The sequence below is a fragment of the Malaclemys terrapin genome, chromosome 21 (genome assembly GCF_027887155.1).
Source record: "Malaclemys terrapin pileata isolate rMalTer1 chromosome 21, rMalTer1.hap1, whole genome shotgun sequence".
Taxonomy (NCBI): Eukaryota; Metazoa; Chordata; order Testudines; family Emydidae; genus Malaclemys; species Malaclemys terrapin.
The window spans coordinates 21,200,321-21,223,453 of NC_071525.1; the positions used below are offsets into that span (position 1 = coordinate 21,200,321).

The 23,133-nt window shown below is 61.3% G+C and overlaps 1 protein-coding gene across 1 annotated transcript in view; it reads right to left on the reverse strand.

The window, feature by feature from the left end:
* Nucleotides 1-3,573: 3,573 nt before the first annotated feature.
* Nucleotides 3,574-23,133, reverse strand: part of LOC128826875 (carcinoembryonic antigen-related cell adhesion molecule 5-like) — a 113,073-nt gene continuing 93,513 nt past the window's right edge. Inside the window, exon 20 of the mRNA XM_054010394.1 lies at nucleotides 3,574-4,750. Within this exon, the coding sequence (XP_053866369.1) occupies nucleotides 4,703-4,750 (48 nt within the window). The 3' untranslated portion in view covers nucleotides 3,574-4,702. The remainder of the gene's footprint in view (nucleotides 4,751-23,133) is intronic.

Below are 23,133 nucleotides of genomic sequence, written 5' to 3' on the forward strand. Positions count from 1 at the left end.
GAGCGTCCCAGCCCAGGGGTGCAAATCAGGCCTGGCCCAGCAGGGCCGCCCCCCGGCTCACCAGGAGGGGGGCCGAGAGCTCCCTCCCGGGGCAGCCCCTGTCCGGCTGAGCCCTGCGGGGGGGCTGGGCCGCGTGTTGCCAGCAGGGGGCAGCAGCGAGTGCCCAGCCCGGCCGGGCTCCGGGCCAGACGCACCCGGGTCCCCTTGGCCCTGCTGGGGCCGGATCGCGCCGGGGGCTCCCGCAGTCTGGCTGCTTCACGCCGACCCCCATACCCTGCCTGGAGCCCCCAGCCTGCAGGGATGGCCTGTGCCCGGGGCCGGGTTATAACACAATGGGGTGCAGGGGGCCCAGCTGAGCCGGTGACCTGGTCGCTGTGGGGCTGCCCTGTCCTCGTTATTCACCCCCTCAGGCCAGCTGCCCCATAGACCAGCAGTGGGTTTGTATTTACTGTCAGGTCATGCAATAAATGTTGCCCGGGGCCAGGCCCAGCTCAGGGTTGCAGGCGTCCGGTTTTCGGGTTGCCACGGGGGCTCCTTGCGCTGCCCTTCCCCAGCACCCGCTCAGCCGCTCCTGTTGGCCAGGAACCACAGCCAATGGGAGCTGAGGAGGCGGCGCCTGCAGGTGGGGGCAGCGCGCAGGGCCCCTGGCTGCACCTCCGCCTAGGAGCCGGAGAGAGACGCTGGCAGCTTCCTGGGAGCAGCTTGAGATAAGTACTGCCCGGAGCCTGCACTCTGAAACCCCTCCTGCACCCCAAACCCCTGTTCCAGCCCAGAGCCCTCACCCCCTCCTGCACCCCAACTCTCCCTCACCCTGAACCCCTAATTTCTGGCCACACCCCAGATCCCACACCTCCACCGCACCCCAACTCCAGCCTGGAGCCCTCTCCTGCACCCTAAGCCCCTCTTCCCTGGCCCCACCCGAGAGCCTGCACCCCCAGCCAGAGCCCTCACCCCCCCTCACAGCACCCCAACCCCCTGCCCCAGCCGGTGAAGATGAGCGAGTGAGCAAGCGTGGGGGAGAGCGAGCGACGGAGGGAGGGGGGTGGCTTGGGCGGGGGGCGGACGGGGCATTCGCTTTTCTGCAAATAAAGTCGGCAACCCGAGCCCAGCTCAGACCCCTGCAGGACCCACTGGAAACCCCCCCCCCCCCCCGCTCCAGGGGGGTTCCCCATAGGCCAGGCCTTGGCGGGCTGCCGTTTGGCCAGTCCTGGCTCCATGGGCAAGGGCACCGATGCTGGGCGGGGCCACGGCACAGACCCCATGAACATCTCCGTCTGTTTCAGCGACGCTGTCCCTGGTCGGCCCCACACGGCATCGCCCCCGAGAAGGGGCTCAGGCGGGATGGACGGGAGCTCCTGGGGCGGGGGGTAGAAGTGCAGGGGTCATTCTCGGGGAGGCGGCTGGCTGGTCATTAAGGGGTTAACTCCAGTGGGGCTGTCCTGCCCCATAAGCTGCAGCCAGGCCCAGAGGAGCTGCAGGGAGGAGCCCAGGGCAGTTTGTCTCCGGCCCGGCTGAATTCAGCCCCAGCCGGGGGCACTGGGGACCCAGGCAACAGCCGAAGACCAAGCGCCTGGCCGGGGTACACCTGGGACACGGGGATGGCCGTGGGCAGGGCCCCTGAGCCCCAGACATGACGGGGGGACTGAGCTGGGTGCCCCCAGCCATGGGTCAGGCAGACGCGCAGTCTGGACCTGAGGCCATGTGTGGGGCCTTTGGTCCCGCTCTGCTCCCCACATTCCCCCCTCCCCCGTGATGGGCCGTGAGACGCTTCCCGGGGTGCCAGCCTCTGAGGCCCCTCGCGACCCCCTTGTGACGTTCCCCTGCTGTTATCTGGGCCAGTGATCTGCTGGGTGACTCCAGCCCTCGACTCTGGGAGCCAGCCTGACCCTGCTCTGCTGTGAGAGCCCCCACTCCTGGGTTGTTCACGCACAGCCTCTGGGGTGTAAGCTGCTCCCCGTTACGTGAGTGAGCACTTTTGGCCAACCGCTGCTTGGATTGTGCAACCGAATGACACTAACCAATATCTCCGGCCCCAGACACAACCCTAGGAACCTCCATCTTGCAGTGTCCAGTTATGCTCACTGGATGCTGCAAGCTTATATGAGTTCATCAATTTAACAAAGAAATTGATATGTACCAGGCTTGTTATCCCAAGGGGGGTCTCTGACAGGCTTCCAACCAAAGCCAAAGCACAACAAGTCAGATTTGGTCAAATGAAATAAAAGCAAAACGCATTCTAAGCTGCTCTTAACACTTTCAATGTCCTTACAAACTTAGATGCTTCTCACCACAGGCTGGTCGCTCTTCAGCCAGGCTCTCCCCTTTGATCAGCGCTTCAGTCGCTTGGTGGGGGTGTCTGTAGATGGAGGTGGCACAGAGAGGAAAAGCCTGGCAAACGTCTCTCTTATATCACGTTCTTTCTTCCCTCTTGGCTTTGCCCCCCGCCCCAAGTCAGGTGAGCATGACCTCATCATAGTCCCAAACTGACCAAGGGAAGGGGGGTGACTCACTCGAGAGTCCAACAGATCCTTTGTTGCTGCCTAGGCCAGTGTCCTTTGTTCCTGTGGGGCTGGGCTGGGTTTGTCCCATACATGCCCTGATGAGGTGTGAACTGCCCCTCTGCTCCTGGAGAGTTTTGCCTGGGCTTGGTTTAAGCCATGAGGACACATTTTCAGCCTCATCACTATAGACATGTGTTGCGGATTGTGGGGGAGTTAGGGCCCTGCACCCCTCTTCCCGAGATTCACTGTGACTCTCAGCCAGCCAGTAAAGCAGAAGGTTTATTTAAGGACAGGAACACAGTCTCAAGCAGAGCGTGTAGGTACGACCAGACCCCCTCAATTAGGTCCCTCAGGGAGGTTCAGGGAGCTTGGACCCCAGCTTGGGGTTCCCTGCGTTGCACCACCCAGCCCCAACCGAAACTAACTCCAAACTCCTCCCGCTGCTCCTCTCCTTTGTTCAGTCTCCCGGGCAGAAGGTGTTAATTCTCCCCACCCCCGTTCCTGGCTCAGGTTACAGCTCAGGTAGCTTCCTTCAAGGGAAGTCCCACATCCCCACTGCAACCCCCCTGCAACATTCCCAGGTCAAATCTGCCCTGCTCCCTGCTCCGTCACAACATGAAATTACAACCTATAACATTCCTGTAACAACAATGTAACAACACTGCTCAGGGCATCATGAACCTTCCAAACACACCCAACATGGTAAACTTTGCACTGGACACCACACGATCATTTTATAAGGATGAACGTGGGGGTGCAGGGTGTTCCCCCGAGGTTCAGAGCATCGCACTCCTGCCCCGGCACAAGCAGCCTTGTCTGGCCCTGCCAGGAGTCAAATCCCTGCCCCCCCCACCCCCGCCATGGGCAACCCCCCCGCCCAGCCCTCGGCAGGTCAGCGATCGGACCCCACCCTCAGCACCAGGCACTGCCCATTGGACAAATTCCCAGCTCCACTGCCCCAAAGGTCCACGACCCCCCAGCTGAGCAGTGACCCCCTGTCACGGAGTATTGGGGAACTCAGGGCCCTGCACCCCCGGCTTCCTGCGATTCACCATGACTCTCAGCCAGCCAGTAAAGCAGAAGGTTTATTTGGATGACAGGAATACAGTCCAAGACAGGTCTTGCAGGTACAGACAACAGGGCCCCCCTCAGTTAGGTCCATCTTGGGGTCCCAGGGCATCCCAGCCCCCCTTGGGAGGTCAGAGCAATCTCTGACTCCCCACCATCTCACCACCCAGCTTCCAAGACTCTGCTTCCAGCGACCCCTCCCACAGCCTTTGTTCAGTTTCCCGGGCCCCGGAGTCACCTGGCCTCCAACCCCTTCCTGGGTTCTTATGTTACATGCTCAGGTATGTTCCTTCAGGCAGACTCCCATCCCCCAGTGCAGACTATCCTAGCCACACCCCCCTGTCAGCATTCACAGACCACAGTAAGAACAGTCCCAGTTCGTCACACCCCCAACCAGTGTCGCTCGGCCCCGGCCCGGCCAGGCGTTACAGAGAAAACCAGGCTGAGTTTATTGCCCAGAGCAGGGAGAAGGAGCTGCTGGAGTTAACGGGACAATGGGTGAGATGGAGAATAAACTGGGAATGCGCTTCCCAGCGCCCTGACGTCCCAAACCCACCCCTGGCAGCTCCTGCGGGGTTCAGCTCCCGCCAGCGTCCAGCTCCCCCCGGCTCCCAGCCAGTCGGGCTCCAACACTCCCTGCAGGAGACAAACCAGCTGGCAGCTGCTCCCCTCGGGGCAGGACTCTGGGTGCCGCCCCGCGATACCTCCCCCCAAGCCAGCGTCTGGCCTCAGAAACACCTGGCACTGGGCGCTTTTCCCTGCCAGCTGCTTCCCCAGGGCTGGTGCAGACGCTGCTGGGGCCTGGCTCCGGGTGGAACCAGCTGCCTGGCGAGCTTGGTACCACCCAGCGCCCCCGGAGCTGGGCACAGAGAGAACGGCCCGGTGCCTCCTGTCTGCCAGGGATGGGCCTGGCGCCTCCCGCTGCCCGGCTGGAACCAGCCCCTGGGACCCAGGCCAGACACAGCTCCGGCTGTGCCCCCGGCATACGGCTCACCACAGTCACCGCGCCCAGTGCTGCCGGCTCTGGGCAGGGACCTCCCGAGCCCCTTTGGGGGCTGGTCTGGAGACATCAGAGCCGGGGCCCTATGAACCCCTCGGTGCCCTGTGCCATACACTGGGGGCAGGAGGGGGTGTCACTTCTTCAGCTCCTCGTACACGTCCGGCTGTCGGGGCTGCAGCGTCTGGGGGAAACGGGGATGATTCAGCCAGAGATGCCCCAGGGGAGAGCTGGGAACCCTGCCCTGCAGGACCCAGGCCCCCAGCTTCCCCCACGGGCCCCAACAGCCCCTCCAACCTCAGGGGCCCATCCCCCCACCAAGCCCTAAAAGCCCCTCCAAACACAGGGGGACCATCCTACTTCCCCCCCCCCAGTGCTGGACCCCCCCAGCCCCTCCCCTCAGCCCTGGGGCTCCCGGCTGGTCCCCCTCTGGCTCACTCTGCCCCCCCCCCAGCTCTGGGATGTGATAACCAGCCCCGTTCTCAGCCATAGGGCTTGGGGGGGCAGCTCCCCCCTCCCACCACTGGGTCCGAACCCTCCTCAGGGGGGAGGATACAGCTCAAGGGGCCGGCGCTCACCTGGTACATGGGGCTGGGGTCAGGGGGGCACCCGGGCTGGGCCTGGGGGAGGCAGAGGCAAGAGAGTCGTTAGCAGCAGACCCCAGAGACCCCCTAGCCAAGCTCGGGGCGGGGGACGGATGACCCTGGGACAGTGAATGGGACCCAGGATTTGTGTAACCCCCCCCACCCCCACCCAAAGAGGACAGGGTAAACTGGCTGGGGGCTGCAGGTCGGGACTGAGGGGCACCCACAGAGGAGGGGGGCGGGACTGGAATAGCGGGGGGGTGGGGCTCAGCCCTTGTCACTCACCACTGGCCCCACCCAGGCTGTCGGGGGCAGGTTTTCATACACCAGGACGGGTGCCTCGTTCTCCCTAGGGGTCTTGTTCCGGCAGCGAGAGTCTGAGAGGAATCAGCAGAGATGCTGGAATTGGGGTCCTGGTCCCAGCCCCCCCGCTCTAACCACTAGACCCCACTCCCCTACCGGTGCCAGGATAGAACCCAGGAGTCCTGGCTCTCTGGGGGGGGGGGGGCTGTTACTCACAGAGGAAATAGACCCCGACTCCGACCAGCGCCGCCCCCGCCAGTGACCCGATGACGATCCCAGCGACGGCCCCGGTAGAGAGACTTGAATGGGCACCTGGGCGAGGGGCGTCTGGAGGAGAGCCTGGGGGGGGAGGGGGGTTTGGATCAGACAGTTCAGCCACAATCCCCCCACCCCGCTCCCTGCAGCCCAGCAGCACCTAGTGCCGCACTGGGGCATTGGGCTCTAGGCACGCCCCGTCCCGGAGCCAGAGCACGGTGTCGGCGCTGGGGGAGCCGTTACACGTGAGGGTGAAGGTCCCGTTCTCAGGCACGAGGGTTTTGTTTGGCGTCACCATGGGCTTGGGCAGCATTTCTGTGCAGGGAACAGAGAGAGCGTTACCATGTGTCCCTGCTCCTCCATGTGGGATTGGGGCTGCTGTCCTGCAGGACTGGGGCAAGGGTGCTGGTGTTGCCACCATGTGAGGTTGTGGGAAAGGTCCTGCGGCGTCGTGGGAAGGGTCCTTCACCCTTTGCCCCTCAGAGCTGTGGAGACAGGCAGTCACCTTCTGGGATCCGGGAGAGGGTCCGTCTCCCCAGCTTCGAGTCTCACAGTTATTGGTGCCTCCCTGAGGCTCTGGCTCCCGGAGTCCTGTGATTTTTGAGAGACTCTCGGCTGTGGTTCAAAGGGAGAGCGACGCTCCGGCTCCCAGGCTCCAGCCCGACTGAAGGGTTTTCAAGCCGATCCCATGACAGTTCAGTCCGGACTCAGTCGCGACCCCACAGGTCGCTTGGTGCCACCGGACGCCCCGTGGGCACAGCCCTGTGCTGGTTCCTTGCCCTCCCCTCCGACCCGGACGGCGCTGCCCACTCCAGACCCAGGCCGGGGGTGGAGGTGACCCCGCTGGTGCATCATGGGCAGTCAGCCAGTGTTACTCTCGGATCAGGGAGACCCAGTGGGGGTGAGGGGGGCAGCCCCCAAGCCTAGCACTGCCCCCTATTCCCACCTAGCCCCATAGCTCAGCAAGGGCCTCACAGCCCCAGGCCCCCTGGGTTCTCCCCACAACCCACGAGAGTCCAAATGGGGAGGGGGCATCCGGACTCCAGCGGCAGGGCCAAGGAAACTCCTCCAGTCTGTACCCCCTTCCCGGGACCTGGGAACGTCCCCTCCCATCTCTTCCCTCAGGGCAGCCCCCATCCGCCTGTCCTGCTGAGCTCCCTGTCCTGCTCACTGGCTAATTCACTCTCCAGCACCCCTTGCTGGGGGGCACCGAGCAGCTTGGGGGCCGTGGGGGGCAGGCGCACCAGGAAGGAGCCAGTCAATCCCAGGAGAGAATCAACAGAGCAAAAGAGAAAACAGCGGCTCAGAGAGATGGTGCCTCCCCCCCCGCCCCCCGAACCTGCCCCATCCGCTACCCACCCCCAGGAGGCAGCGCCGGGGCCAGCAGCGCCCAGATCTCAGGCAGGGACACAGACCCGGTGTGCGGCTGGGGGCCTGAAGCCAGCCCGTAGCCTCATAGCAGGTACAGACCGACCCCCCCCCCCAGATCCATGGCCACACGCCCGGCCCAGGTGGGAACCAGCCGGAGGCGCCAGGTGGACAGGAATCTGCTGTCGGAGCTGCAGTGGGGCGTCCCACAGGGGAGATGCCCTGGAGGGGCGGGGGGCAGAGAGAGGATGGAGCCGGGCGAGAGAGATGGGCACAGAGCAGGGCACTCGACGCGCTGATCGGACGGGTTGGGCACCGCTTGGAAAGCGACAGGTAGCGTCCGGCCCAGCTGCAGCACGGCTGGGAGCAGCCCCCACAGGACAGAGCCCATGGGGTGGAGCTGGGCCCTGGACAGGACCAGAGCGCAGGGGGATGTGGCTGGACTGACAGTGAACTAGCCGAGAGCGCCCAGCACGGGGAGCGGGATCGGTGCAGGCAGTGACAGGTGATAGAGCAGTGTCTGATCCAGACAGACGGGAGCGTCCCCTGGGGAACAGAGCCCGAGGGGTGAATCCAGAACTGAGCTGAAGACCCCAGACCCGGCTCCAGAGCCAGAGAGAGCACAGGAAGGGCACTGACCCGCGGGGTTGTTGCACAGAGTAACAGGTGACAGGGGACGTCCCAGGCAGACAGGGAGCCCGGCTGGAGACAGGACAGATCCGGAGTGGCCGGGGCGCCCGCTGGACAGACAGCGACGGAGCCCCTGGTGCTCTGTGGGCCTCAGGCAGAGGTGGGCGTGGGGTGCGGTGCCCGGCTACTCACCCAGCACCTCGGTCTCTGCACTAGCCGTGAGGCCAGTGACAGGGTTGTGAGCCTGGCACTTGTACGTGCCCAGATTTAATGTTGTCAGGTCAAAGGTGAAGCTGCTCCCGGTCTGGGGTAATTTGGTGCCGTTGAGAAACCAGGAATAGCTCGGGGCTGGGACAGAGACGGCGACGCACGTCAGGGTCAGACGGGACCCAAGAGTCAGGTTGACGGGTCCTGGAGGGTCTATCCTGGCGGATTCTGGCCCATCTACACAGAATGGGAGAGGATCGTTGGGAAGGAGGGGACCAGCAGAACAAGGTATAAATAGGTGCTGCACCCCACCCCAGAGGCAGTCGCATCTCCGTGGCTGGGTGATGCCGGCAGGGTCAGGGGCAGCGCGGCCGGGGGACGGGGCTGCAGTTACTCACAGGCCAGCATCATGGTGCTGGGCTCGCTGCGGTTGGTGCTGACGGGGTTCCCGACCTCGCACTGGTAGGTCCCGGTGTCGCCCCAGGTGAAATTCAGCACCGTGAGGGTCCGGTTCTCCGAGGACAGCTCCAGCCGCGTGTTGGGTGTGAGGTACGACCCGTTCCGGAGCCAGAGCACGGTGTCGGCGCTGGGGGAAGTGTTGCACGTGAGGGTGAGGGTCCCATTCTCAGGCACCTGGGTTTGGCCGGGCGTCACCGTGGGCTTGGCAAGCTTTTCTGTGCAGGGAACAGAGAGAGCGTCACCGTGAGTCCTGCCCCTCCATTCACCTGGGATCAGGGCCACCACCCTGCGGGACTGGGGGAAGTGTCCTGTTCTCACTGCCCTGCGGTGTCATGGGAAGGGTCCTTCACCCTTTGCCCCTCAGAGCTGTGGAGACGGGCAGTTGCCTTCTGGGCTCCGGCAGAGGGTCCCTCTCACCGGCGTTGAGTCTCACAGTTATTGGTACCTCCCTGAAGCTCTGGCTCCCGGAGTCCTGTGATTTTCAGAAGACTCTCGGCTGTCGTTGCACCATTTCCCAGGCTCCGTCCTGACAGCAGGATTTTCAAGCCGATCCCGTGACTGTTTGGGCCCGAATCAAGGGTCACGACCTCACAGGTCGCTTGGTGCTGATGGCATTGCCCCATGGGCACGGCTCTGTGCCAGTTCCTTGCCGTCCCTCCGACCCAGACGGCACTGCCCATCCCAGACCCAGGCCGGGGGTGGGGGTGACCTCGCTGGTGCATCATGGGCAGTCAGCCACAGCCGCTCTCACTGTCCCCGGGAGATCGGGGTGATGTCGTGGTGGGGGACAGCTGCCCAGCCTAGCACTGCCCCCCATTCATACCCAGCCCCATAGCTCAGCAAGGGCCCCACAGCCCAGGCCCCCTGGGTTCTCCCCACGACTCATGAGAGTCCAAATGGGGAGGGGGCGTCCGGACTCCAGCGGCAGGGCCAAGGAAACTCCTCCAGTCTGTACCCCCTTCCCGGGGGCTGGGAACGTCCCCTCCCGTCTCTTCCCTCAGGGCAGCCCCCATCCGCCTGTCCTGCTCTGAGCTCCCTGTCCTGCTCACTGGCTAATTCACTCTCCAGCACCCCTTGCTGGGGGGCATCGAGCAGCGCGGGGGCCGTGGGGGGCAGGTGCACCAGGAAGGAGCCGGTAAGTCCCAGGAGAGAATCAACAGAGCAAAGGAGAAAACAGCGGCTCAGAGAGATGGTGCCTCCCCCTCCCCCCCCAATCTGCCCCATCTGCTACCCAGCCCCAGGAGGCAGCGCCGGGGCCAGCAGCGCCCAGATCTCAGGCGGGGACACAGACCTGGTGTGTGGCTGGGGTCTGGAGCCAGCCCGTAGCCTCATAGCGGGTACAGACCAACCCCCCCCCCACCACCACCAGAGCCATGGCCACACACCCGGCCCAGGTGGGAACCAGCCGGAGGCGCCAGGTGGACAGGAATCTGCTGTCGGAGCTGCAGTGGGGCGTCCCACAGGGGACAGATGCCCCGGAGGGGCGGGGAGCAGAGACAGGACAGAGCCAGGAGGGAGAGACGGGCAGAGAGCAGGGCACTCGACGTACTGATCGGACGGGTCGGGCATCGCTTGGAAAGCGACAGGTAGCGTCCGGCCCAGCTGCAGCACGGCTGGGAGCAGCCCTGTGACGGAGCAGGGAGCAGGGCAGATTTGACCTGGGAATGTTGCAGGGGGGTTGCAGTGGGGATGTGGGACTTCCCTTGAAGGAAGCTACCTGAGCTGTAACCTGAGCCAGGAACGGGGGTGGGGAGAATTAACACCTTCTGCCCGGGAGACTGAACAAAGGAGAGGAGCAGCGGGAGGGGCTTGGAGTTTGGTTTCAGTTGGGGCTGGGTGGTGCAACGCAGGGAACCCCAAGCTGGGGTCTAAGCTCCCTGAACCTCCCAGAGGGACCTAATTGAGGGGGTCTGGTCGTACCTACACGCTCTGCTTGAGACTGTGTTCCTGTCCTTAAATAAACCTTCTGCTTTACTGGCTGGCTGAGAGTCGCAGTGAATCTCGGGAAGAGGGGTGCAGGGCCCTAACTCCCCCACAATCCGCAACAAGCCCCCACAGGACAGAGCCCACGGGGTGGAGCTGGGCCCTGGACAGGACCAGAGCGCAGGGGGATGTGGCTGGACTGACAGGGAACTAGCCGAGAGCGCCCAGCACGGGGAGCGGGATCGGTGCAGGCAGTGACAGGTGATAGAGCCGTGTCTGATCCAGACAGACGGGAGCGTCCCCTGGGGAACAGAGCTCGAGGGGTGAATCCAGAACTGAGCTGAAGACCCCAGACCCGGCTCCAGAGACAGGCGGAGCCCAGGGCGCAGGAACGGTGCTGACCCGCGGGGTTGGTGCACAGAGTAACAGGGGACGTCCCATGCAGACAGGGAGCCCAGCTGGAGACAGGACAGGTCCGGAGTGGGGCACAGGCTGGACAGACAGAGGGGGGTGTGGTGCCCGGCTACTCACCCAGCACCTCGATCTCCGTGCTAGCTGTGAGGGGTTGTGAGCCTGGCACTTGTACGTGCCCACCTGATCCAAGGTTGTGCTATTAATGGTCAAGCTGCTCCCGGTCTTGTTAGCAGGGGCGGTTCTAGGTTTTTTGCCGCCCTAAGCACGGCAGTCAGGCGGCGTTCGGCAACTTGCTTGCGGGAGGTCTGCCGGTCCCGTGGCTTCGGTGTACCCACGGCCGAATTGCCGCTGAAGCTGCGGGACTGGCGGACCTCCCACAGGCAAGCCGCCGAGAGCTCCCTGACTGCCACCCTCGCAGGGACCGGCAGGGCCCCCCCCCCGCGGCTCGTCGCCCCAGGCACGCGCTTGGAGTGCTGCTGCCTGGAGCTCCCGCTGCTCGTTAGTGTCGGTGCCATTGAGAACCCAGCGATAGCTCGGGGCTGGGACGGAGTCGGTGACACACGTCAGGGTCGGGGGGACCCGAGGGTCAGGCCGATGGGTCCAGGGGGGGTCTATCCTGGCGGAGTCTGGCCCATCTATACACAGTGGGAGGAGATCAGGGGGAGGGATGGCACCAGTAGGACTAAGTATAAACAGGTGCCATGTCCCACCCCAGAGGCAGCCGCATCTCCGTGGCTGGGTGCTGCCGGCAGGGCCAGGGGCAGCACGGCCGGGGGACGGGGCTGCACTTACTCACAGGCCAGCGTCACGGTGCTGGGCTCCCTGCGGTTGGTGCTGACGGGGTTCCTGACCTCGCCCTGGTAGGCGCCGGCATCGCCCTGGGTGACACCCAGCACCGTGAGGGTCCGGTTGTCAGGGGACAGCCCCAGCTGCTCACTGGGCGCGAGGGACACCCCGTCCCGGAGCCAGAGCTGAGCCCAGCAATGCCCGCGAGATGCTGACAGGCAGAGCCTCCCTCCCCCACCTGCCATGAGCTTCCCCCGCTGGGCCTCGCCGGGGGACTTGGTCACTACCCGCACGTGGGGCCCGGGCATTCGCCAGCTCCCTGGGCAGGTGCCAGCCCCCAGCTCTGGCTCCGGCCCTCCGGCTCCTGGATGCCAGCTGGCCCCAGTGCCCCCCACTGAGCCCCCCAGGGTCAGCCCCCCCCCCATCTGGGTGCTATGGGTCCAGTTTCACCTTCAGGGACTGGTGAGTGTGACCCCAACAGTGCCCGGCTCCCACCCCCCCGCTGCAGACAGCCGGGGGGGGCTGGATCTGGGGAGTCCCGGCGCAAAGGGCCCCACAGTGACATCATGAGCCCCCCTCCCCTGTAGGCGCCAAAACTGAGCAAAGTGGGTGTAAAAGAGCAGATGGGTCTGACCCCCCCCCCCATGACACAGGGGATTTCCCAGCATGCACCAGGGCCCCTGGGGGGCCTCATCTCCGCAGCTGGTCGTACACACCCCACTGTGCAACCTGCAGCTCTGGGGAAACAGGGAGGGGTCAGAGACACCCCCACCCTGGGGGGCCCAGACCCCCCCTCACAGGCCCCCGACAGCCTCTCACCAGCCGGGCTCATTCCCGGGGGAGACGCCCAAAGCCCCATCGCTGGGGCGGGGATGGCGGTTGGGGGGGACCCGGCCTGGGATCAGCGCAGCTCCCGGGGGCAGGGGGGGGCACTTACCATAGACGCGCAGAACCACCGTGGAGCGGACAGGGTTAGCAGCGGTAGGGATCTGTATCTGCACCGTGTAGTTCCCGGTGTCGCTGAGCGTTAACCCCGTGATGTTCAGGGCGCAGCTCGGCCCCGCTGTCTCCCGCCCCGTGTGGGCCGGGCCGTTGTTCTGAACGGGGTTTGGATATTGGACGTAGGTGAGGATCCGGCTGTTTGGATCAGTCGCGGTCGCTGATCGGTACCAGTTGTAGAGCACGAAGTTCTCTGGCGGTGGCTGTGGGGCCAGGCTGACGCCCCCTCCCACCACGGGGCTTGGCGGGGTGAGGACGATGGTCACTGGGGTCTGGGCCGGCGCCGGCTGGAGGCAGGAGCCCAGGACGGAGGCTGCGGGGGGAGACCAGAGAGACTGATACTAACTGGTGCCCCTCACTCCCGACCTGCAGCCCCTCTGCTTTCCTTTGCACTGTCCCCTGTTACAGCCCTGTGTGTCCGGGACACCTGGGTCCCCCCTGACCCTGCTCCACCCTCTCAGCGGCAAGGGACCCCTCGCCAGGTGCCGCCCGGCGCCTTTCCCTGCAGCGGGACCTGCCTCGACCCAGGGGCGGCGTCTCTGGGCCGGGACCCTGGAGTCCGGACCCACAGACAGGGCAGCCCCATGGGGCCCCTCTGGCCTCAGACTTCCCCTCCCAGCCTCGTCCGCCCACTTCCCCTTCGCTTTGGAGGAAGGAACCTGTGTGGGGGGGTGGGGGGGAAGGGTCTTCTCCCTTCGCCCCCTGCCCCCCGTCGGGTGCCAGGTCCCTGGGTCTCTGCGTGGGGCTGGTTCCCCCTGCTAGATCTGGAGGAGGGAGTTAAGTGAGGGGGGGTCTGGGTGTGTCCCCCCCCAAATGCTCTGGGACAGAGACACAAACAGCTGATCCCTGCTAATCCCCCCCCATGCAAAGCAGAAGCTGGGGGGAACAATGGGACTTATATGGGATCCCCGGGGCTTTGGGGGGGAGCCTGGGATGGAACCAGCCTGGGGAGGGAAGTGTCAGAGCCCCCCTCCTGCTACCCCAGCCCTGGGGTCCCCCCACCCAGCTCTGCCGGTGCCCCTCAGTCCCGACCCGCAGCCCCTCGGCTTTCATTGACACGGGCTCCTATTGGAGGCCTTTGTGTCCCGGACACCTGGGTCCCACGTTCTCCCCTCTGACCTGCCAGGAGAATCCCCGTCCAAGGGCCGCCCGGTCTGTGGAGGATTCGCCCCATCGCCCGTCGCTGCTGCGGGACCCGCCGGGAGCTGCCGGGGTGGCAGAGACGCCTGGTTCCCAGCTGGGGGCAAAGGGCAGAGACGGGGGAAGTGGTGGGGGGGGGGGGGAGCGGAGCTGGCACGAAGCACCTCCCTTGCCCGGCCCAGCGCAGGGACGGGGCATGGGGTGCGGCCCCTTTGGCACCGTGCCCCACCTTTCCCGACAGCCCTGCCTGCCCCCCGGAGGGGGGGGGAACTTACTCGTCCCGCCCCTCCCCCTGCCCGACCCAGACACGGGGGGGTGGGGAGGGCGGTGTAGCAATCCGGTCGCTGCAGCCTCAGAGGAACTCCAGACGGACTCTATAGCAAACTCCAGCCCCCCCCCCCGCTGCTCCTTCGAGGGGGGGGTCTGGCCCTGGCAGATGCGGGAGAGGGGGTCTCACAGGGGAGAAATCGTCCCCTGGGGGGCTGGGGCATGGAAGAGGACAAGGCCCCCCAGCTTCCAGGAATCCTCCCCCCAGATATCGCCCCCCAGTGGAGGTTGTGTGGAGGGGGGGGGCTCATCCCTGGAGGCCGCCCATGGGAAGTGGGGGGGGGGGCAGATAGACAGATCCTCTGTTAGGGTGTGCGGGGCATAGGGAGACCCCTGTGTGTCGGGGGGGCAGAGCCCAGACTGATGGGCACCTGGGACATTGCTCGGAGCCAAAGCCCCCCCCCCCCCCCCCGCAGGATGGGCCGGGGCTGGGCAGGGGCAGGGGGGGGAACAGGACACACAGGGTGAAGCCCCCAGGCACAGACACCCAGAGCTGGGCTGGGCAGCCTGATCCCGACACGCCTGTGGGGCCACATGTGTCCACTCTCCCCCTCCCCCACACAGATCAGGGCCCGTCCCGTCCAGCAGGGGGTGCAGGGACACACGCGGGGGCCGGGGGGGTCCCCACTAGCTGCGTCCGGTGGTTCCCGGCGTTGCTGAGCGTTACCCCAGGATGTCGGAGAGTCGCCGGCCCGTTGTGGCTGCCCCCGGGGCCATGGGGCCGAGCAGGGGCTGGGGGGGGCCCGTCGGGCTCCATCCGCGCTCGCTGAGCGGTGCCAGCCGCAGGCCAGGGGCTGCAGGGCCAGGCCGGCTCCCCGCCCCTCCCGGGGCTCTGTGGGTCGGGGCGATGGGGAGCTGGGCTCCGCGGCCAGCTGAAGGCCGGAGCTCAGGACAGAGGAGGCTGGGGGAGAAATAAGAGACTGATACAAACTGATGCCCCTCACTCCCGACCTGCAGCCCCCTGCTACCCCCAGCCCTGGGCTTCCCACAGCTCTGCCGGTGCCCCTCACTCCTGACCCACAGCCCCCTGCTACCCCCAGCCCTGGGCTCCCCCCCCCCAGCTCTGCCAGTGCCCCTCACTCCTGACCCGCAGCCCCCTGCTACCCCCAGCCCTGGGTTCCCCCCCCAGCTCTGCCAGTGCCCCTCACTCCTGACCCACAGCCCCCTGCTACTGCAGCCCTGGGCTTCCCCCCCCGCCCCCAACTCTGCCGGTGCCCCTCACTCCTGACCTGCAGCCCCCTGCTACCCCCAGCCCTGCCCCCCCCACACATGTCAGGACCAGCCCCTTCCACCTGCTGACCATTGTGGGGCTGTCCTCGGGGGGCGCAGTTCTGCCCCATGTCCCGTCCCTGGCAGGTGGGTGGATCCCTGGTGCCTGGCAGGGCGTGAAGGGGGTTATGCTGGGACCCAGAGCCTGGCGTGACTGGGCTTCTCCTGGGGGGTGGGGGGATGAGTCAGGGGCAGGGATTGACTGGTCAAGGGGCCCCCACCCTCCCTGTGAAGACCCCCCCCCCCACATGCGGTCAGGCAGGGCACGGCCAGGAGGAAAGTCGGACTCACTGAAAAGAGAAGCAGCCGAGGGTGAGAGACAGGGCACGTGGGGAACAGGAACCAGCAGAAACAGGCGACAGACCCCCCCAGCCTGACACAGACCCCCCCAGCCTGACACAGACCCCCCCAGCCTGACGGACAAGCTGGGGTCACAAAGCCCAAACCAGCGCTGCCCATCGGCTCCAAACACCCACTAAACCCTGCGCCTGGGGCACCGTAACCAGACACGGCTCCCTGGGCCCCACCCAGCCCGGCCCCCCCTGCAGAGAAGGACAAAGCCCAGAGGGTCCCAGCCCAGGGGTGCAAATCAGGCCTGGCCCAACGGGGCCGACCCTCGGCTTACCAGGAGGGGGCAGAGAGCTCCCTCCCGGGGCAGTCCCTGTCCGGCTGAGCCCTGCGGGGGGCTGGGCCGCACTTCGCCAGCAGGGGGCAGCAGCGAGTGCCCAGCCTGGCCAGGCTCTGGGCCAGATGCACCCGGGTCCCGTTGGCCCTGCTGGGGCCGGATCGCGCCGGGGGCTCCCACGATCTGGCTGCTTCGCGCCGACCCCCGTACCCTGCCTGGAGCCCCCAGCCTGCAGGGACTGCCTGCGCCCGGGGCCTGGGGGGGCCCTGCCCAGGGCCAGGTTATAACACAATGGGGTGCAGGGGGCCCAGCTGAGCCGGAGACCCGGTCGCTGTGGGGCTGCCCTGCCCTCTTTATTCACCCCCTCAGGCCAGCTGCCCCATAGACCAGCAGCGGGTTTGAATTTACTGCCAGGTCATGGAATAATGACGCCCAGGGCCATGCCCAGCTCAGGGTTGCAGGCGTCGGTTTTCAGGTTACCATGGGGGCTCCTTGCATTGCCCATCCCCAGCACCAGCTCCTGTTGTCCAGGAACCGTGGCCAATGGGAGCTGAGGGGGCGGCGCCTGCATGTAGGAGCAGCGCGCAGGGCCCCTGGCCGCACCTCCGCCTAGGAGCCAGAGGGAGACGCTGGCAGCTTCACGGGAACCACTTCAGGTAAGCGCCACCTGGAGGCCACATCCTGAAACCCCTCCTGCACCCCAAACCCCTGTTCCAGCCATGAGCCCCTTCCCGCACCCTGAGCCCCTCATTTCTGACCACTGCCCAGAGTCCACACCCCCAGCCCAGAGCCCTCACCCCCTCCTGCACCCCAACTCTGTGCCCCAACCCAGTGCCCCCTCCCACACCCTGAACACTTCATTTCTGGCTGCACACAGATGCTGCCACACCTATCCCCAGCCTGGAGCCCCCTCCTGCACCCCAAACCCCTCATCCCTGGCCCCACCCCAGAGCCCACACCCCCAGTCGGAGCCCTCACCCTCCCCTGCAGCACCCGAAACCCCTGCCGCAGCCCGGTGAAGATGAGCGAGGGTGAGGGAGAGCGAGCGATGGAGGGAAGGGGGTGGCTTGGGCGGGGCTAGGGTGACCAGACAGCAAGTGTGAAAAATGGGGAATTTTTGTTGCCCTCCGCTGGACTCTTTCCAATTTTTCCACATCCTTCTTGTAGTGTGGGGCCCAAAACTGGACACAGTACTCCAGATGAGACCTCATCAATGTCGAATAGAGGGGAACGGTCACGTTCCTCGATCTGCTGGCAATGCCCCTACTTATACAGCCCAAAATGCCGTTAGCCTTCTTGGCAACAAGAGCACACTGTTGACTCATATCCAGCTTCTCGTCCACTGTGACCCCTAGGTCCTTTTCTGCAGAACTGCTACCTAGCCATTCGGTCCCTAGTCTGTAGCAGTGCATGGGATTCTTCCGTCCTAAGTGCAGGACTCTGCACTTGTCCTTGTTGAACCTCATCAGGTTTCTTTTGGCCCAATCCTCTAATTTGTCTAGGTCCCTCTGTATCCGATCCCTACCCTCTAGTGTATCTACCACGCCTCCTAGTTTAGTGTCATCTGCAAACTTGCTGAGAATGCAGTCCACACCATCCTCCAGATCATTAATAAAGATATTAAACAAAACCGGCCCCAGGACCGACCCTTGGGGCACTCTGCTTGAAACCGGCTGCCAACTAGACATGGAGCCATTGATCACTACCCATTGAGCCCGACGATCTAGCCAGCTTTCTATCCACCTTACAGTCCATTCATCCAGCCCATACTTCTTTAACTTGGCGGCAAGAATACTGTGGGAGACCGTATCAAAAGCTTTGCTAAAGTCAAGGAATAACATATCCACTGCTTTCTCCTCATCCACAGAGTCAGTTATCTCATCATAGAAGGCAATTAGGTTAGTTAGGCATGACTTGCCCTTGGTGAATCCATGCTGACTGTTCCTGATCACTTTCCTCTCCTCTAAGTGCTTCAGAATTGATTCCTTGAAGACCTGCTCCATGATTTTTCCAGGGACTGAGGTGAGGCTGACTGGCCTGTAGTTCCCCGGATCCTCCTTCTTCCCTTTTTTGAAGATGGGCACTACATTAGCCTTTTTCCAGTCATCCGGGACCTCCCCCGATCGCCAGGAGTTTTCAAAGATAATGGCCAATGGCTCTGCAGTCTCACCCGCCAACTCCTTTAGCACCCTCGGATGCAGTGCATCCGGCCCCATGGACTTGTGCATGTCCAGCTTTTCTAAATAGTCCCGAACTACTTCTTTCTCCACAGAGGGCTGGTCACCTCCTCCCCATGCTGTGCTGCCCAGTGCAGCAGTCTGGGAGCTGACCTTGTTCGTGAAGACAGAGGCAAAAAAATCATTGAGTACATTAGCTTTTTCCACATCCTCCGTCACTAGTGTAACCCTTCTACCAGGCCAGTTGATAGCAGCAAGGGCCGGGTTCAGTACATAGGGGTCCCCTCCCAACAGCGTGACACAGAACCAGCTCGAGCCCCCACCCAGTGACCTGGGAAAATCTTACACACACCCCTGGGCGCCTCGAAGAGGCAATACTTCCCCTTTCGCAAGCACAGAGCCTCGGTGTAGCAGAAAATGTTTAATAACATGAGGTAAATGACATAGCATTAAATTGGGAAAATACCACAACTAGAGTTCATAGACCAAACCATGAGCGAAGACCCTCCCCAGCAGATTGGGCCGTGTCCTTTCCCGTTGATTCTTGAAACCAGCAACCCAAGAATCACCAAAGTCCTAAAAGTCCAACAACCCCCCGAAGTCTCTGTCCCTGGTCAGTGCAGCCCCAGAGTTCGGGGGTGGGGGGGCGCGCAGGGTGTTAAGGGGCACCTTACGTGATCCGAGGCCGACCGGCTGCCTCTCCATGGGGTTCCGCCGCAGCCTTCACCACGAGCCGCTCCACTCCACCAGCTGTCCCGTGAGCTGCTCCTGCCGTCCCACAAACTGCTCTGCCAGCTGCTCCGCTCTGCTCCGCTCGCCAACCTGTGAGCCGCTCGGCTCTGCTCTGCTCCACTTCAGCCGCCCATTGGGCTGCTCCCACAAGGCTCTGCCTGCCATCAGGGCCGCCCAGAGGATTCAGGGGCCTGGGGCAAAGCAATTTCAGGGGCTCCTTCCATAAAAAAAAGTTGCAATACTATAGTAACATGTATTTGGAAAAGTAAAAAATAACCAGTGAAATAGATTCAAAAATTAATTTTTAATCATTTGAAAATACACAAAATACATTATTTAAAAACATTAAACGCTTTAATGGTACATAAACATTTGCAATTACATAATGCTTCTTATGAAATCGTTTTTTTACAAATTGTTCTGAACATTAATTATACAGCTGCAATTTTTTTCCTCGCTTTCATTTTGGCGAACTCATTAATAACGTCATCAAAACTTATGTCTTTGGCCATTTCATATTCTATGCTCAAAGTGAGAAAATGGTTCAGCCTTTCTTCCCCGGTGGCTGAATGCTAACGATTTTTAATCAATGTTAGCTTACTAAAGGCACGCTCTCCCGATGCTACCGGCACTGGCAACACTGGTAGTCGGTGTAAACAAATACAAATCTGGAAACACATTTTTCTGGAAACAACAGCCCTTTTTTGAAGAGAGCATTAAGAAGTGTAAGTGCAGAGGTTATATGTCCATCAACTCTTAAGTTGGAATCTCCTTTTATTTTGTAAAAGATTCTAAGTTCCTCTCTAAGATCTCTCTGGAGGTCTTTTGGATACGCTGTGTCAACAAAATTTTCTATAGAAGATTCATCCACTTTATCTGGCGGACACAAAGGGTGAAGATAAATTTGAGACTTCAGCCATTCTTTCGCCAAGGCCTCCTAGCTCTGATAGAAGCAAATCCATTGTCAGGAAGAATACCTGTACTTTGAACTGAATATCGGGAGAGTCAAACGTATAGTCTGCATCCCCTGTGTCATCAAAGAATCGCTTGTTCTTCTGGATCCTTGAGTCACTTTTCGTTTTTGGGTCAATGCCAAGGCTTGAAGCGACTTGTTTGGCTTCTTCAAAAAAATTGGCCAAGAATCTTTCATTGTTTGAATTTCCTTGACTAAGTTGCTCACGTGTTTAGCTCCCTCTTCCATTGTTAATTTGGCGCTTTGTAGGCAGGGCCGGTGCTTCCATTTAGGTGACCTAGGCGGTCACCTAGGGCAGCAGGATTTGGGGGGCGGCATTTTGCTGCCCTCGGTGGCAATTCTGCGGCGGGGGGTCCTTCCGCGCTCCGGGTCTTTGGTGGCAATTCTGCGGCGGGTCCTTCACTTGCTCCGGGACCCGCTGCTGAAGTGCCCCGAAGACCGGGAGCATGGAAGGACCCCCCACCACAAAATTGCCACCGAAGACCGGGAGTGCGGAAGGACCCCCCACCTAGGGTGGCAAAAACCCTGGCGCCGCTCCTGTTTGTAGGACCTTGTTCTTATCATCAATACACTGAAGCAATTTAAAACATATTGTAGTAAAAAGTACAAATTCAAATGGCTTAAGCCACTTAATCAAACAGTCAACATCTGCCTGGATTTCGGGAGGTAAATGAAGCTCCTCTTCAATTTTAATTAAACTTTCCAGCACACCTGTGTGATTTTTGATTAAGGGGCGAATAGCATCAACTCTTGTGCTCCACCTAGTTTTAGATACAGAGTGAAGAGATATATTCGCAGTGGGCTGCAAAATTTTCCATCTCGCAGGGCTAAGAGCAAATACTTTATAGCGTTTCTGAACATTTCCAAAATATGTTTTTACCTCCACACTGGTTTCCATAGCGTAGGTGCCACAGAGGTTCAGCGTGTGAGCGCAGCATGGAGAAAAATAGGCTTGGGCATTTTCTTCCAAAGTTCTTGTCTTTACTCCCTGTGACAAAGTGGGACTGTTCTTAATGTTTTCCTCAGTTTCCCCTATGCAGTTCTTAAGTCTCTAGGGGGTGGGATCAGGGTGTATGGTTGCTGCAGAGCAAAGGGCCAGGGTACATAAATGCCCGACACTCTGTCTCCTAGCAACTGATGGCCTGGGCCCCTCCCCTGCAGAGGTGCCAGCTGAAGGTGTTGGAGACAAAGGGATCAGGTGACCTCCTGGCCTGGGAAAGAGACAAAGCCCAGAGAGGAAGGGCTGGACGGGTGTGGGAGTTTCAGGAGCTGGCTGGGGAATGGCTGGGAGGCAGACAGGGCTCTGACCTCCCAAGGGGGCTGTGGGGCCCTGGGACCCCAAGATGGACCTAACTGGGGGGGATCCTGTTGTCTGTGCCTGCAAGACCTGTCTTGGACTGTGTTCCTGTCATCGAATAAATCTCTGTGTTACTGGCTGGCTGAGAGTCACGTCTGACTGCGACGTGGGGGTGCAGGACCCTTTGGCTTCCCCAGGACCCCGCCGGGATGAACTCGCTGTGGGAAGCGCACGGAGGGACAGATGCTGAATGCTCCAAGGTCAGACCCAGGAGGTGAAGCCGTGTGAGCTTCTTGCCCTGGAGACAGTCTGCTCCGAGGAAGAGGAGGCTCCCCAGAGTCCTGCCTGGCTTTGTGGGGAGCAGTTCCAGAGCATCGCCCGGGGACTCCGTGACACTCCCTGAAATTTTCCTGACATGTTAGAGGCATTGTCATATCCCTGCCCTCTGCACCAAGGTAGTTCTAAGTCACATTCTTTTAAAAACCTCTTTCTCTGTTCTGCTCGATCCGCGCCAGTCTTCTTTTCAAAAGCTATTAGTTTAACAAATCTGTCATGCACGTCCCAATTTCCATGTTTTTGCATCACATATCTGAGAATAAAAACTAACTGCTCTGTGTGTAAAACATCAGGTGTACCATCCACAACAATGCCGAAAGATCGGGCTTTTCTTACCTCTTCAAGAATAGAGTTCAAAACTTTCTCCCCACACCGTTTCAAGAACTCATTCTGACTACGCCATGACAGGTAGTGAGCCTGCATTCTTCGACCACACTCTCTGCATTGAGCCCCCATCTCTAGATGTTGTTCACCTCAGTATTGTACCTGCCCACAAGCTGCAGTGTTGACAAGAAAAGCCCACAGTCGTCATAATCAGCAGTAGAATGGCTACCATGAAATGGCAGATTATTCTTTGCTAGGAAAAGAATTACGTCAACAACGGCAGTTAATACTTTACGCCATTTTTCCTCCTCCTGTTTAATACGATGCTGTAATGCTGCATCAATGTCTCTGTTGTCACCGAGTGTCCTTCCACGTAATGCAATTGCTCAAATGTAAAGCGTTTTCTTCATGACTCTTGATTTTTCTCGTAAATCTTTTTCCAGTTATTGGCAATTCCGCCTTGGACACATTTTGAACGATGTAATTGGTTAGTTTGAGTTTCACTTCTGTCGAGACTGCAGGGAAAACAAAATATCACTGCAGTGTCTTTACTCCACACCATCCAGTCTCTTCCAATACATTCGCCGTTACGCCGATGTTTAGAAAAAACTGTTATCGGCAATTTCCTGCCAAAAGAATCACAAGGAAAGTTTCTGGGCTTATGCGGTGGACCCTTCAATACAGTAAGATCTCTTTTCTTTGTATCTAGGTACTTCCAAGGGGCTGGGTCGTTACTGCACAACTCTTCTTCGTCATTCCCATCTACAGCAGCAGGACCAGTTGACTGTACCAGTTTCTCAGCTATAGCAGTGTTACGGCTGTGTGACGAACTGGGACTGTTCTTGCTGGGGTGTGTGAATGCTGACAGGGGAGTGTGACTAGGATGGTCTGCATCGGGGGATGGGAGTCTGCCCAAGGGAACATACCTGAGCTTGTAACATGAGAACCCAGGAAGGGGTTGGAGGTCAGGTGACTCCGGGGCCCGGGAAACTGAACAAAGGCTGTGGGAGGGGTCGCTGAAGGCAGAGTGCTGGAAGCAGGCTGGAAGGAGGCTGGAGAGATGGCTGGGAGGCAGAGATGGCTCTGACCCCCCAAAGGGGGGTGGGCTGGGATGCCCTGGGACCCCAAGATGGACCTAACGGAGGGGGTCCCTGTTGTCTGTGCCTGCAAGACCTGTCTTGGACTGTATTCCTGTCATCCAAATAAACCTTCTGCTTTACTGGCTGGCTGAGAGTCATGGCGAATTGCAGGAAGCCGGGGGTGCAGGGCCCTGAGTCCCCCAATACTCCGTGACAGGCTGTTCTCCATTGTCTCTCCAAAGAGGCTGGATTTCCTTCTCTTCCTCCGCAACAACCATAACATGGTTTTCTGAATGTGGTAATATTTTAGATTCCTCACACCGCCTTTTCTTTTTCTCTTACAACACCACTTTCACGTCC